Below are 16429 nucleotides of genomic sequence, written 5' to 3' on the forward strand. Positions count from 1 at the left end.
GTCCATATGTCGCAGGCAGGCCGTTGCGTCACAATCTCACGGGCGGCTGCATTTTCAATTTGCCGCGAGATAAGCGCGACTTTTGGACGACTTTTTCTACGGAATGGCGGAATTGATCCGGTGACTTATGGTGGACGATGTTTAAGACGGAGTAATTGGATGGCCATTGAAATTTTCTTTCTATTTGGGGGAGTTTACAGTTGACTGGTGTAAAGCAGACCTTAATTTATTTTCGTTACCCCAGATAAGGCTGTCTCTTAGTTAAGTTCTAAGGGAATATCAAACTTACTTTATTCTGTTTATTTCAATAGTAATGGTATTATAAATAGGAGTTCGTAGAAATGAAAAGTATATTAATATCAATATTGATAATTTATTCACAATTTCATTTAAAATACACAACTTCACAATTTTTGTTTTATAAACTAAAAATTTTAGGTACGGGATATCGTTATAGGCTGTTCTGCAGTGACCACTAATTTACACTTTATTTCGATAGTCTTACAATGATTCCTTTTATCTCTACTGGGTTCATTTACATTCCTTATGTACACGTTTTGGGGTTCCGAGATCATGTTCGTGAATACTGCAATTTTGTAAGTCTAAGAAAAAAAAATTGCCTTTAATTTATTTACTGTATTCACTAACACGATTGAACAATTTATGGCCACTCAATCTTAATTTTAAAATGGTATAGCGATACAAAATTATTTAATTTTTGTGTTAAACCAAAATATTACAATTATAATACTGATGAAATTACCAATTCAGTGACCTGCCTCGACCGTCTTTGTTAACAGTTGATATCCTCATATTCAGTTCGCGTTACTTCACTAATAAAACAGCTATTATTTACAGTTTGCATGATTACAACTATACATACATAAATTACTATTGCATTTTCATTCAATACAAACTACAAAAATAAAATGTACAAAAAGAAAAATATCTCTGGGAATAATTTCTCTGAACACATCACAATTCCTATAGCGAACCGAACCTTTCAAATTAAATACAAAATTACGAAACAATTTACAGGAACGGAATATAACTTAATAAGATATGTACAAATACACAAATTATTATTTAACTTTGAACTATACTTATTTATCGTATAAGCCGACTTCGACCTTAATTATATTATAATACTGTACAATTTCGCTAGTTACTTCATGTAAAACACACTTAGTTAATACTTGTTAGGGGACCGATCACGGAATAACAAACTTCAATGGGTCAGACTGGGAAAGTGATTTCGAAATTCAAATTTGTTTGTATAAATTAACAAACGTCAATTCTTTTACAGTCTTATAAAAGTGTGATGCGTAGAGTTGCGACGTTACGTCGTAGTATTAGTATCTAGTATGTGATAATCACAGCGTACCAAGTATCGCGTACTCGGTGACCGATACACGTATGGTCAATTCGGTGCGCCCAACAGGACGGTTATTCGTATGCTTTTAATACATATCTACAGTATCCAAGTGGGTTGCGATCGATTATAGTTGACTTATCACGTATATTCACTCCTCCAGCCCGTCTGTAAAGAAAAAGAAAATAGTATTAAGTTACCATTACAAATATTGCCTACATCTAATAATCCTTATCTAATCTAATCTTTTCCGTAACTTATCTAATGTTTTTGATTAATCTTCTGAATACTTAAGTTAAAAAAATGGAATTTTATTGACTGTTGCATTAAAATTCTATCAGTAACAGCTGATCGTAGCCTATCAGTATTTTCAAGACTGTTAGCTCTATCTACCCCGCAAGGGATATAGACGTGATTATATGTAGGTATGTATTAAAATCAAAACTAAGCATATTCAAAACCGCTGAGAAAGTTACGCGCACATTGTTATCAAAGTTATCTGCTAAGAAAGTATCTAAAAAATATATTTAAAGCAATAAAGGTCCGAATAAAAGTTTTTTTTAGACTTAAGACTAAGCATTTAAACTAAAGCAAATGATATACAAATTTATTTAATCTTGTATTATTGATCCTTCCTACATAGTGCTAGGTGGAAATAAAAGCGAAAAAAAAACCCTCTAAAACTATTCAATTGGCTAATTATTGGCTTACCATAGAGTTTAACTGCGCGAGGTGGTGATGATGGTATGGGTTATGGGACGCCGGTGGTGGGGCGAAGCCCTGGTGCGGCGCCCCGTACCAGTGCGACATGTGAGCCGCCGCTGGGTGGACAAGGCCTACTTGATGCTGACCTGGAGGATAAAGAGAAAATTAGTATTAAAATTCTGAGGTATGAGTCTTTGGAAGAATATGTCTAACACCTTAGATAGCTAGCTCATTTATCTAAGAAATATACAGTATAAAAAATCTTGGAAAATTATTATAGAGAATTTTTTTTATTAAGTTTTTATTAGTATTTTATTTCTAAAAAAATAACCAGTTTCTCATTTCATTACACTATTGCGCCTGTCTTATTATTATTTTTTGTTTTGTAGATCCTGACATTATTAAGAAAACCGTTATTACTTTTAGTATCACCAACCATCTATGTTTTAGAAAAATATAAGGAAAAGTAGAAACAAAGTAAAGGAAAACAAGAAATTCTTACCGAAATCCATAGCAGAGGGGAACGCCGAACCGCCGAAGCCTTTGGTAGCGTCTCCGAGCGGCTTGATCATGTCGCCCATGACGCCTCCTAGTGCCAGTGCGCATGCGCCGCCCCCACCCATCCCCATACCGCCCTTCTTCTTCTTACTCTTACTGCTTAACTTGCGGTTCCGAGTTTGAATACCTTCTTTCTTCATCGTTAGTGGCCGATTTACCTGTTGACAAAAAATGATATATTAATTTGATGTTGTTAATTGACTTTGGAATGCAGTGCAGTACACTCCCAAGTTTTCCCGTAGATTTCGTACCATACATGACTAAATAAGGGCTGCTGCTAATCATCAAGTGTAAATAAAGAGTGTTTCCGCTCCCAATTAAAGCTAAGTCATGTTTATATAAATAAAAATTGATAAGTTATTTTTAAGAATACACTGCACGTCGCCAAAGATAATATTGGGCAAATTGCAATACGCGCAAACAAACATAAATTTTAATTGCGCCTGAATCGTATTCAATGCGGGTAAGACCATAATTGCCCCATGTTGAATCACGCGGTTTCCCGTTTGTCATATTCCGTTTTATTACTGCGACATGACATTAGGCGTATGAAAAAACTTAAGCGGCACCAATTTAGAATGCTAAACAGTAAGAATAAAGGCTCGCCGAAACCATAAAGTGGTCACAATAGTCGTGTGCGAATATTTAGTTGTTTGGAGTGGAGCGGCGACATGTGAGCAGACCCGCGGCGCATCCTAATTATTGCAGCTATGCACACATCGGTGGGAATCCAAGGTGACGTATGTGAGGTTAAAGCACTCTACTGCTTTTCCCTCTACATTTCTTGACAAATTGGAAGCTATTTTTCTGTTGGGTCAAATCTATTTGCAGCTTCTAAATACATTGTTGCTCCTGAATCGACAATGATACTTTAATCGTAAAGTTCAAAGCAAAATATTATCTCTTATTGTGACTCTTAAATTATAGATGACAAGGCAAATATGGAAGTCATACATTCAATTTCAATCGTCAAACCGAAACGCAACAGGCGCATACAAATCAGAGTGGAACATTATAATTGCTGTTTCTTTCATTGCGATGCAATTTCTCTAAAAGTGTCGGGTCAAATATCTCGGTCACTTTCTGGCATGCGTTTCCGAGAACCGTGCGTCAGGACGGACGGACGGACAATGAGTTATTCATCGCCTTCCATGGAAGTTGCCGGCGTATGCGCAAACGCACGATTGCGTTGCCCTCGCCGCGCCAGCCATGCGCATGACCTGATTCTTGCTTCTTTTTGGACAATTTGCAATTGAAATGGTTTTTGTGGAGGGCAAAGGTTGATGTATATAATTCCATAATTGCACTGTGGTATTTACTTAGTAACTTAGTATTAATATCACTAAAGCCATAGTCTACTGCAAAAAGGTACAGCATCAGTAATTAAATTAATAATAAATAAATAAATATTTTGGAAGAGTGACTACTGCGTGTACACTACCGAGTGTGCACTACATCAATTAGCGGTGCCATATCAAGAATCATTTCCAGGGCCCAATCCAACACAATTTTGGATATCTTTTCAGCTTTTACTCGAACTAAGGTCACATTCACAACAAATGCTCATCCTACAAAGGAGCAAAGTGCACAATTTTCTCTAGCAGTACATGTCACGTGACAATTTGTCCCTAATACGCTACCGCGAATCGCCCACCAACTGCATACCGCGCCGTCGCCCTACCAATTCATCCAATATAAAATGCATTAACATTAACGCACATGGCGGCAGATTTTGCGGGAATTAGGTCAATGCAAAGCCTGAGCCAAGTGGAGGTGGAAAAGGTATTGTTTGTTCTAGCATCTTGTGTAGGTCTATGAGAAATTGCGACAGTAGAATTGTGGAATATCTTTATTATTATTGTAGTCATTTGTCATGCTGTAAAGATGGCGGTTACAAGTTTAGAGCTCAGGATTTAACTATTGGTGATGATCAGACTAGGTTATCTAAACCAAAAATCTTGAAAACACTATGATTACGAAATTTCAGAAGATATTGCTGTTTAATTTATTCAAATAACGGTTATTTTATCTTTGGTTAAAGTTAAACAAAATACTAATCTTTTCTTAATAAAAGATTCTGAATAAGACGTTGTATGCAAGAAGGAAAGCAAAATCAAAGACTATTATGACAGTAATGGAAAATCTGTAATAGAATAACATAATTATGTAGACACTAGTACATAGTAGATGGTAAACGAGATGTGGTATGGTATACACGACAGTCAGTATATTCCGTCAGGATTGCGTAATAACCATCTATTATGTCAGGTTAATTACCAACTGGCCATTCTCACTCTGTTAGTACACATATAGTTAGATATATAGAGTACATTGACATTGATGGTGCATCGAGTATGCCCGTATGACAGGATTCAGAATAATATGAGACTATAGACGTAATAAATACTGGTGAATGTGATGTCGCAACTGATAGTTGTGGTTTAAATATTTCAGCTTATTTCTAAGATTTTTTGAGAGCTTTGCAACTGGAACAAAATGGAATTTCTATTGTCTTATATTATTTTAATTTCTATAGTACCTAGTGTTATTTGTTTAAGTACCGTTTGTACATAAAAAATAATCCTTTGAAAAGCGTTTAAAGTTGAAAACATCTAAGCTTTGTTCAACCAACCAACTTGTTTACAGTGGTAAACAAATTGGTCACTAAAAATTTTTAATAATCACTTACCATCCCACTCATTCGTAAATTAAGAAATTGACAAAAAGCATATACATCCAAACATTTAATGTTCCTAAACACAGTCATAATTGCACTCACATTGCAATGAATCCTGCAACTTACATATGCGTCCTTAACATGCAACATTGTGTTTGTTTAACATAAGTTTTGACTTACATATATAATGTTTGCGATAACTGTAGATACTATATTATGTATGGACTTCTACAGTTTCTTGAAATATTCACCTTACTTACTTGATTTTGGGTTTACATAAGAATAAATTCTAACTTGCAAGCAATTGAGACAAGATAAACTGATGATAGATGTAAGAACCGTTTTGATTTTGTAGTAGAGTAGTGCATCCATATGTCCCATCTTACGGGATATATTCAGATAGTGACAGTTTGCTAACCTATCCTAACCTATCGCAAGAATCCTTTACTAGAGTGCAAGAAGTTATTTGTGAAAATGTTTGTGGTATGATTTCGATGAACCAAGAGGGAGTTTAAAATATAACAGAATGTTTTCATTGTCTTGACAGCCTACTGTTACTTCAACATATTATTATGTGAATATTTAATTACTAATACAATACAATCTTTCTCTCATCTATTTGATCTCCTGACTCTATCCTTAATTTACGTAACTTGTGAAATTATTATGCTATCTTCCAAATACATAAGTCATTTCGTTTCATTTTATGGTATAAAAGATGGAGTGATACGATTAGAGTTTTGTGTATATTTTTTTACTACTTCATCCAGTTTTCATAAATTTTATGTCAGTTCTCCCTTGTGAAATAAACTCGTTTCAAACAAACATAAGACAGTCTGCAGATGGACTGATATGCACAAAAGTGCATTCGTGGCGCGTAGAAGCGTGTTGAGTAATTAAACTTCAGTATGAACACTGCCTACACCATCGTACACATTGACTATTAAGTATGAACAGTTTATTTTTAACGCGGTACCAAACCAGCAATGAATGGTTAAGTGCGCTGAATATTCGCGCGCGATCCTTTAGTTGTGCGTGCGAATAATTATGTTAGGTTTCTAGAACGGAGAATGCGCAAATTATTACGTTATCTGCCCCCATCTGGTAATACTAACAGAGCCATAAAACCAGTCAAATGGGAAAATAACAGGCTCAAACTACAATGCCTTGGAAAACGGAGCGCCACAACGGCCAACCATTTTCCTAGAAAGCCTAGTAGGTTAGCGTCTGCATTCTAAATTGCTTGCAAGGTGTAAATTTTGGAATTTGCTATATTTTTTCGTAATTGCTAAATATTAAAATATTATTGTTCTTTTTTATTTCTTCACGCTCTAAATTATTTTTTTTTTTCATGTCGATCCATATACTGATATAATTTATGCCAAAGTCTATCAGATGAGAGTGTGATGCCTAAATGGGTAAATGTGTGAACTGACAAAAGCTAATAAATCAATAATAGCCTATCAGTTACAGTAACACTTTATTATAGGTTTATTTATTTATGTTAACTAATTAGCAAAAATCAAGCAATCATAAAACAAAACACAATGAATAGACTTTAAACGCGACAAAATTATTAATTACTGATCAATTAATTGCAAAAAATTAATAGCAATCACACGAAAAAGCTATTGAATGGCTGTATTGGCGTTGATAGTGCTATTATGTGACGTTTTTACCACCCGATGTTGGAAACATTATTTATTTAATAATGAGCGTAATTTGCACGCATAATATGCGCTGATCCGATGCAATATAGCCACATGGGCTCTGTTTACCCATTATTTGGGTAAATAATCCTGTGGAAAACAGAGTAGTTTATTAAGCTATTTTTCCCTATCATCTCTGCTTGATGTGATTGGTTATTTTATTTAATATTCTAAACTAATTTTACGTTTGAATTAAATCTTTTAAAAATGTCAAAGAAAGATTACTTATTTTTAATTTACTTCCGTTTGGATTTAAATAACATGCTTTGACTTTATAATAAAAAATTGTCTACTAAAAGATCTTGATGTCGACCTTTTGGTACAAGCGTCAAGATTATTCAAATTAACGCCCCGTGAAATTGTCTGATCTAAAATAGGATACATCTATTTCGTACAAATTGCATTATAAGATAAAATGATGATAGTACTAATACAGTAGTTAAGATTTCGGATAAAATATTGACAGATATGACAGCGTTCATTTAGATTTATCTTCATCAGCGTTCAATAATCGAAAAACGCAATCAAAATTGCCTTTCACAAAAATGGCTACCCTTTGCTAAATAAATACTTGCCAAACAAATCAGAGTGTCGAAAGATGTAATTAAAAGGCGAAATGGTCCCGTGGCCGGGGTAGATGTGGCGTGGAGGAAAATAAACGATGTGTGGGCAATTGGGCGCAGCGGGCAACACCGGCGGCCGCCACACGCAACAGTACGGGGAATCGCTCACATTTTTGTGCTACGGGTGTTTAAACTCTTTTTTGAGAAGGGTTGAAGAAGGTTAAAAGACCTATGATACATTTTTCAGTTAAAATGAAAAAAAAAAATTAAATCAAAAGTTGAAATGGTATCACGATTTGTGTCAATGCTCAGTATAAATTAATTACCAAAACCTTGTAATTAAATTATACTGAGCATTGACCATACAAAATGATCCATAGAAAATGTTTGTGGCTTCATGAAGAAAGAGTTAATCTTAGAACTATCTTTTGTGTAAGAAACCTAGAATATGGAGAATATGGTTATCATTTATATAATAGACACGTGTAGCCCAAAAGAAAAGTTAAATCGGTCCGATGAAATCCAACCGCGCATTTAAAAAGGGTTGGACCAAATTGTGCATCAAGTATAACATTTTTTGAGCTCCATACGAAAGCCAATAGCGGTGACATAACTCATACGAGACGTTTTCGTTGACGGGTGTAATGGCATGAGTGGCGGTACTTTTGGTTTTAAATTGGTTACGCGCAGTTAGCACGGGCGGAATGTCGGCGCCCGAGTGCAGACGAAGTTTTTAACAGAATTCATTGTATGTTTAGGATTAAGGCCTTGTGATATAAAGTCTGTCCCAAAAAGTCACTACAGTAATGTAAAACTTACAAGCAAAAAGTGCTTACAACGCCTAGGTCGATACCTAGTTTTCTCGATCAATATGAGCTGAGTTGAGAATATGCACAGATATAAAAATCAACAATAAATTAATAATATACCAATAGTAAATCATAAGCAATAGATTTTCCAATTTCAGCAAAAAAGGCAATAGTGTCAGTCTATCGCTCGCAAGATATTGCATCCAAAAATAAATAAAAGTTATTTTCCTAGACGAGAAAAAAAAATACAAAACTAAGGATGCACTCGGGATATCGATAAAGTAGTCGACATGTTTGATGTGTGCGCGTGATTAAAATAAATACGGGCAGTAGTCGCCCGGCGCAGACAGCTGCTACTCCGCCATAATTGAAATGACGATTTATACACCCGCCAAATTTATCGACACACTCAATTTATAGTGCGCGCCCTATACATTTAATTTTTCGAGATCTGCTCGCAATAAGTATAAAAATATTTGCTCTAATTAAACCGACGTTAATTAAGATGTCATTACTCAATTATTGACTCGAGAAGACAATCAACAAATTGCAATTATCGATGCAGACACTATCAGTGGTATCATAACGTTGTTTAATTAACCATAAATCAGATTCAAATTGTGATGATACTTAGGTACATTTTTTTTTAAAGTAAAGTTATCATAACGATACGTTATTTACTTCAGACCTAATTTGCAACACACGTTTTTTTTTTTATATGTGATACTTATCTATTTAATCATTGAAAATTTTTGAAATCAAGATTATCGCCTATCCCATTAATCAAAAAATATTTTCACCTATTTGCAGAATAACATCGTTAAATAGACTTCAGTGAACGTCTTCTTAGCCACAAAGTGCGAGTTAACTCCCTGGTAGCTTTAAATATTTGTAATGAAGATAGTATATGGTGGCCGTGCATCACCCAGTTCACATCTCAAAAACAATTATGGAAAACAATAAATTATTGGGTTTCGCGCCCGTGGCATCGAACCCGGTCCAATTAGAGTCTGACCACGTCCGTAAATCTCATGTGGCTACTACGCTACACTAATTCATACGCGCCGACTCCACAGCTCGTAACTGTCGATATCGACATCAGCTTTAACAGCTCCCCGATTATCGATAGCTTTGTGAACGCAACACTATTGAAGTGCTGTGGGAATGCAATTTTCTTTCAAACTTAATCTAATTTTGACAATTTATTTTAATTTTACTCTACTTATTTGACTGCCGTAGGATACTAGCAATATTGCAGTTAATATATTCGTAAGCAGTATATACCATGTTGTTTTGTCGTGATAACAGCTTTTTAAAAAAATTACATATCAATTTTCTGAATAAAAATTAAATTAAATTGCTAATGCATTGGTACTTAGTATTCTTGAAATAAACTGTTTTTTACTTTAAGAATACTTCTACTTTATTATTTTCATTTACAATGATTGCATGTAGTTCATTTTATACGTAGCATCATAAAAAGTGTGTACAATAAAATTAAGTATGAAATAAAACAAACGAAGTGTGTAATTATTGGGAAGAGCGTTGAAACATGTAGAAAACCCACTTGAGTTTGACTGATATTATAATGCTTTTAGCACTAAGTCCGCCTATTTACTTTACAGTATGTTTACAATAAAGTTTCTATAAACAAATAAAAAAATTGTATTAAGAGATTTTTCTTTAAGGTGAGGACGCGAAAACAATTTTTCATTGCCTTACTAACAAGCAAAGGTATAAAAATACCTTTTTGAAGGAAGAAGTAAATGGAATATATAAAATTAAAAAAATTGGATTGAAAAAGCGCACTGCTACGTTCTGTGGCCTGGACATTTAGTATTTAAACCAACATTAGTGCATGCAATACGTAATTGCCTGACTTTGCTTATGTTTAGTCACTTGTAACACCCATCTCAAACTGCAAATCTATAACTAAGCATACTTTATACTAGGTTTAAGTAAAGTCGGTGCTAAAACTCATTCCCAATACGTATTCTTTATTCCGTATAATCATAATAATTTCTTGTGTTGTCTGAGGTTGTAAAAGCCGGTCGAGGCGCGTGCGCACTGTGGCACCTGCTCCTAAGCCCCTAGTAATTATTCCACCACTTATTATATGATTATAAGACTTTTTTGGTGCTTTCAATCAAATTACACCTTGGCCAGGCCACTTTGTACGAGTGAGATGTCATAAACTTTTTTTTTCCAATTATTCGGACTCACCGGTGTGGTAACGGTGTAAAACGGAATTTTATGAATTATATTTAAAAGTTCAGCTGTCGTTGCTATCACCTACACATATATTATAATTCTGTTTATCAGATCTACGAAAAAGGTATTATGTCGGTAAGCAAAAGTATCATTGTAAACTATGAAAAGCAAAACAACGTAAATTTCGAGTAGGTAGGGATTACGTCTTTTGTTGACGTCGAGTGTTTAGCATTGTTGCAATGGATAATGCCTTAAAGGACAAGAGAAAAATATTTAAATACAAACGCTTCGTCCATATTGTGTCGCTAAGACATTAATAGACCGCGTTAATTCTTGATGTGGGCGAGATCGCCTAAATGATAAAGGCTGCAGCTAAATATGAGTTGGAGTAAACTGCGCACGGTCTTGCACCGGAGCAGAGCGATGTTCTGATAGGGTATAAATAAATAATTAGGGAACGAAGGAAGTGAGGGGCGAGGGGCACAGATAGTTCGAGATACTATCTCGCAACCGCGCTTTGTGTCAAACGTCAGATGTTTATCTAGATGTTTACAGATGTACAGGGGTAACGGCCCGGCTCTCTCGAAGCAATCAACCGACTACACTAATATGGCTGATACTCTGTCAGTTAATTACCAGCTTTGTCTCGAACGTCCGTTAATAGCCGCTACTTGAAGTCACTTAAGTCGCTTATTGTGATTTTTTCTGCGAAGCAATGAACGCTTTTTGGAAATTCATGGTTGTTGATGTTCTTACTCTTTTTGTTGGGATGCACAATAATGTAAGTATATATGGTACAGCAGGCATCTCACACTAGCATATATAGTATGGTGTATACCAAACTCAATAAGAATCAGACTTACTATGGTTATATTTTTTGTACTTTTGAATATTCCAAATTAATCATTCGATTTGAAGTTAAATTATTATGCTATATTATCAGGGAATCCGAAGTAAATTTAGTTCTGTGTCATCTATTTAATTTTATACTTGTATGTTTACAAATGCCCCTTTCATAGTAATGCGCAGTAATGTACTTAGAAATTATTTCTGTTCGCCCGTAGATCACGGTAGATGGCGTTGATAGCATGGCGGAGAGCCAGATCTCAGATTGTATCACTTGTCTCACCGCCTAATTACAAGATTAGAAGGTTGCTAACCGAAACATTGCTAAAGATTTTCATAATATGTTGAAAAATTAAAAATTTTAATTATTACGACTTCCGTCTTAATATTGTCCAAGCGTTTCTCATCAGCGATGTATGAATAAATTTTAAAAAGAATGTGCATTAACATAAATAAGTATTTTATAAACGTTGAAATTAAAGATTTGCCACTTCAATTTACAGGTATGTGAATAACTGAATAACGCTTATTTACAAACTAGCGTCTGTCCACGGCTTCGCTTGTGTGCAAATGTTTAACGTATTTCTTGTTCAGATGTAGGTGTACCTCAGCTTTTCTAAAACCAACAAACATACACCCAGACTCAGTATAAACTTTGGTATGTTGATTTCATAAAAATCTATTTCGTATTGACACCGAACAAATAGAGCAAACAATTTCGTAACTTGTACAATCTAAGCTATAATATTATTTAGCTTTAGTACTTTAATAAAATGTAGTCAACAAAATTGGAATGGCAACAAACGAAGATTTATTTTTAAGATTTATCAGAATATCCAGCCCTGGCCGTTTTGAAGGCTCATTATTGTTTCAATGATAGCTAGTTTGACACCATTGGTTGGAATAATATCCGTAGATTATGAATTGCTTTTTTCAACTAGATTTAGTGATCTAAAAGGATTATACTAGAATTCAATTTATTTATTTAAAAAATTCTAAATTGTTATAGTTTTAATGTTTTTTTCTTTTTCTTCATTTAATAAGCCGTAAAAAGACATTCTATAATAAGTATCTATATATATTTCTACAGATAGAGGATATGTTTAAAACTTCAATTGATTCTTTTATTTCCGAGACACAATAACTTGTCTTTATTGTGTTTAAAGCAATAACAGTTTTGCATTTCCGATCATATCGTAAGTATCGTGTAATATTAATCGAATTAACAACATGTCACGACGCAGAGATTATAACATTTACCAATTGCAGTAAATAAATTATAATAATAATCGAATTAAAATTTCTCATTCAACGCTTATTTTCTGGACTTATTTTATAATACTTAAAAATTTTACAATTTAAAAGACTGTCTAAATTTAAGCTTAATTTATTCAAAAAAACCGTTGGTGCTCTGAACACCGACATGCCGGCTTAAACGTTTCCAAAATTATGTGTCACGGTCCAAGCTCACACTTAAACATCTGAATTGATGTTCTTAAAAATGCCTTAAATACGATTTAATTACATTTATATAGTTTCGTGAATAATCCTCACATTTTCGTTAGATTTATTACGAAAACAGTAAATCAGCTGGGACCCCGCACAAACAAAATGGGAGCTTAAGACCTCATGAATAAAAACATCCTATTTAGCGCTATGCTTACGGCGTCTTCAGGGCCGGTCGAACGCAGCCAAGTCAAACACAGTTAAAAGAAATTATACTCTAACTTATCAGAGGTAAGAATCAAAATTGTGCACGAACTTTATCCGAGTTACTGCTTTTCGGCGATAGAGGGCAGTTCTACGCAAACGCATTTCCGGCCGAACGCTGCCGGGAAAAAGCCATTTAAAACAAAAAAGAAAAAATAGTAACGCGCCGTGCGCCGCTCGGACACTTCCGGTGGGCGCCATTTTTTCTGTATTGCCAACAGATAAAATCTTTCCGGCCTACTGCGCGGACGCCTGCTTTTATTCCCTTTATTTTATTTATGCGATCACTTTTTGGCAAAATTAGATTCTTTTGTTAGCGTTGTTTCATTTTAATACTATTAACATAACTTTATAATTTAAATATTTGCAGGATAGCAAATTGCGTATAATGTGTGATTTGAAAGATATAAACTTTAAGATTACTTAACCTCAGCTATATTTGCAATTGCAATATTATTATAAAATAGTCTATGAACTGAAATTATAATAATTATTATTGTAACTCCAATAACGCTAACGACTTTAAATTTTGCGAAATCAAAAGATAAGTTTAATTGATATCTGTATTAAATTTGTCATTGCTCATTATCAAATCTTGTTTGCAGATTTACTCTTAACATTGTGTAATTTTTAGAATAACATTGCAGAATGGCAATATTTGATTGTTAAAAGTTTGAACTATTCTGTGATTACAATTTTATCTTAATTGTTAATCCTATTTATTACGATATTATTTTTTTCATTTGGTATAATAATCCACGAGGCGTTTATAAACTAATAGAATTTAAAAATTCAAATACCTATATAGTTATACAAAAAAATCAAGGCTCACAGATGAGACCGAGAGATTACAAGAGACTGATGTTTGAAGTAAGCAGATCCTTTATCTCAGTACACCAGACACTCCATTTATGCTGTAAACAGTAGAACTGTTGGAAATTTTAAATGTAGGAAAACATTAAAAAGAAAACCCGTTATTTCTAATTAGGATTTAAAGCAGGGGTGGAAATATTTAAACGAAGAACTGTTTCCACGTTGCGGACATCGCAATTAGTGTAGCGCGAGCCATTTGCATCGCCACAAAATTCAACGGTCGAACTTATGTAAATGGGATAGCTGTCTCGTGGTGAATATTCAAATTGATGTCATTATAACATTCGACCGTTTGGCCGCCAGCCAGTGCCAGCACATGTAATGTACCTAATGTAATGAGTAAATTTAACGCACCGTCTTTTATTTATACTGCGTTTTGATATTTGCTTCGGTAGGCATGTCGAATCGCTTTGTTTGAAAGTAGAATGAGTTGCAATTATGTCTAGTTGTATTCTTATGTGATTACCTGATGAAGCGGAAGACGTATGTAAGTGTAGTTAAAATAGGCGCCACCAGATAATCAGATAGATCGGTAAGGTACGCATTCAACCAACTTATCATGTCGCATAATAGTTTCAAGTAGATTGCAAAGTAAAAAAAAGATAAGTTGTATCCATAACCTAACATTAAATTCTAATGCCAAAGAAAATAACAGAAAAAACAGTGACTGTCAAATTCCCTCGGATGCTGGCTGAACAAAACAGCACTTTAGATGAAATAAAAAGTAAAAAAAAAGAATGAAAACTAGAAGAGCGTTCTCGATTCAAAAATTGAATTGATCGCCCCATTGTATTCGAAATGTATCATTTGAGCTGTTATTATGGGCTCTCTCTAGAGCTCTATACAAACTGGTAATCCAATACTTTTGTATGGGAGGCACTTAACGGCGACATCGGGAACCAGAAGGTCCGATGTGTTATTGGAACTTAATTTGTTTAGTGTTTTATTGTGTACGTATAAGAATGAAACGTATTGCTCTCGTTATATAAATGCTTTAATGGGGATCTGAAATATGTGTTTCGTATGTAACTATTTATTTTTTACAACTGATATGTAGCAAGTTTTTAAAACATATCCGATATACCTAATAAGACACCTTTCGATAATAACAAATGAACCGTGGTTACCTCCCCACTAATTTAAAAGGCAAAGAAAATCGAAAACAATCGTATAATCGACTATGTATCGTATAATCGAATTTGACGGCCTCTATGGCGCAGCGGTAGTACGCTTGTCTGCGACACCGGAGGTCCCGGGTTCGAATCCCGGTCAGGGCATGATGAGAAAAGAACTTTTTCTGATTGGCCTGGGTCTTGGATGTTTATCTATATAAGTATTTATTATAAATATAGTATCGTTGAGTTAGTATCTCGTAATATAAGTGTCGAACTTACTTCGAGGCTAACTCAATCAGTGTAATTTGTCCAAAAAAAAAAAAAAAAAAATCGCAAAAAAAACACCAATTCATTGGGACCTCAAAGGTCGAGTCAAAAAAAGTTGAAAAAGAACCACAAAAAGCTAATCGAGTATAACATGGAGGAAGTAACGAATAAACGAGCGTGATAAATTAAATAAACAAATTTATAAAAAGTTACACGGACAGACGGACGGGCGCTTTGTTATTATTGCGGTTGGCAGGTACGGCCCAGGAATCGAACCCACGCATGTACAGTAATCCTATTAACCGCCGATTGTGGTAGAATAAATAATTTATTTTCAATCGCTTTCAATTGATGCCTACGAGTTAGATTGCTCCCAGGCGATTTGTTAACAATATGAGATATTGTCCAATCATCTACGTGAAATTAGTTCCCATGGGATTACCAAACTGACGGTGGTCGCTTTTGGTAGATATTAAAATTATTCTAATTTCCAGTCTTTAAAATTGACATCAATGAATTTAAGTCTAAGATTATTTTAAAATTTCAGTTGATCTAAATTGAGGCACTTACGTATTTCAAAAAATATGCGATTACGTGTGGTTTTCATTTTATTACTACTATGTTACACATATTCATTGAATTAAATTTCGACACGCCAAATTTTATAGTTACAATTTTATAGCTTGACATTCAAAATGTAAATTAAACCATAGATTGGTATTCCAAATATTGCTGTACAATAAAATAGAAGCTCAATATTGTAAATCACGATCTATATTTAGCTCTGAACCCTGCAAACACATTGAAATTCATTAAACGTGCCGCGACCGAAACATTCCCATATCAATCAAACAACGACCAAACAGTATCAAAGGCAATAAAATGTTTTTAATAAAAACAATGACACAAAAGCAAGCAAAAGAACAAGATTCTTGAGAGCCCTCGGAGTATTACGGTCTCTATGAGGCCAATTTGAAATGTTATGGGCATTTGTACACAATCGGGACTTAGGGA

General features: G+C 34.3%; 1 protein-coding gene across 3 annotated transcripts in view; it reads right to left on the reverse strand.

Annotated features, from left to right (window-relative positions):
• Nucleotides 1–353: 353 nt before the first annotated feature.
• LOC106139962 (GATA-binding factor C) overlaps nt 354–16429 on the reverse strand; it is a 93369-nt gene continuing 77293 nt past the window's right edge. For all 3 annotated transcript variants that reach the window (XM_013341476.2, XM_013341477.2, XM_013341475.2), the window contains exons 6-8: nt 2580–2793; nt 2084–2223; nt 354–1540 (exon numbers count right to left, since the gene is read on the reverse strand). In XM_013341476.2, the coding sequence (XP_013196930.1) occupies nt 1514–1540; nt 2084–2223; nt 2580–2793 (381 nt within the window). In that variant the 3' untranslated portion in view covers nt 354–1513. The remainder of the gene's footprint in view (nt 1541–2083; nt 2224–2579; nt 2794–16429) is intronic.

The sequence above is a fragment of the Amyelois transitella genome, chromosome 7 (genome assembly GCF_032362555.1).
Source record: "Amyelois transitella isolate CPQ chromosome 7, ilAmyTran1.1, whole genome shotgun sequence".
Lineage (NCBI taxonomy): Eukaryota > Metazoa > Arthropoda > Insecta > Lepidoptera > Pyralidae > Amyelois > Amyelois transitella.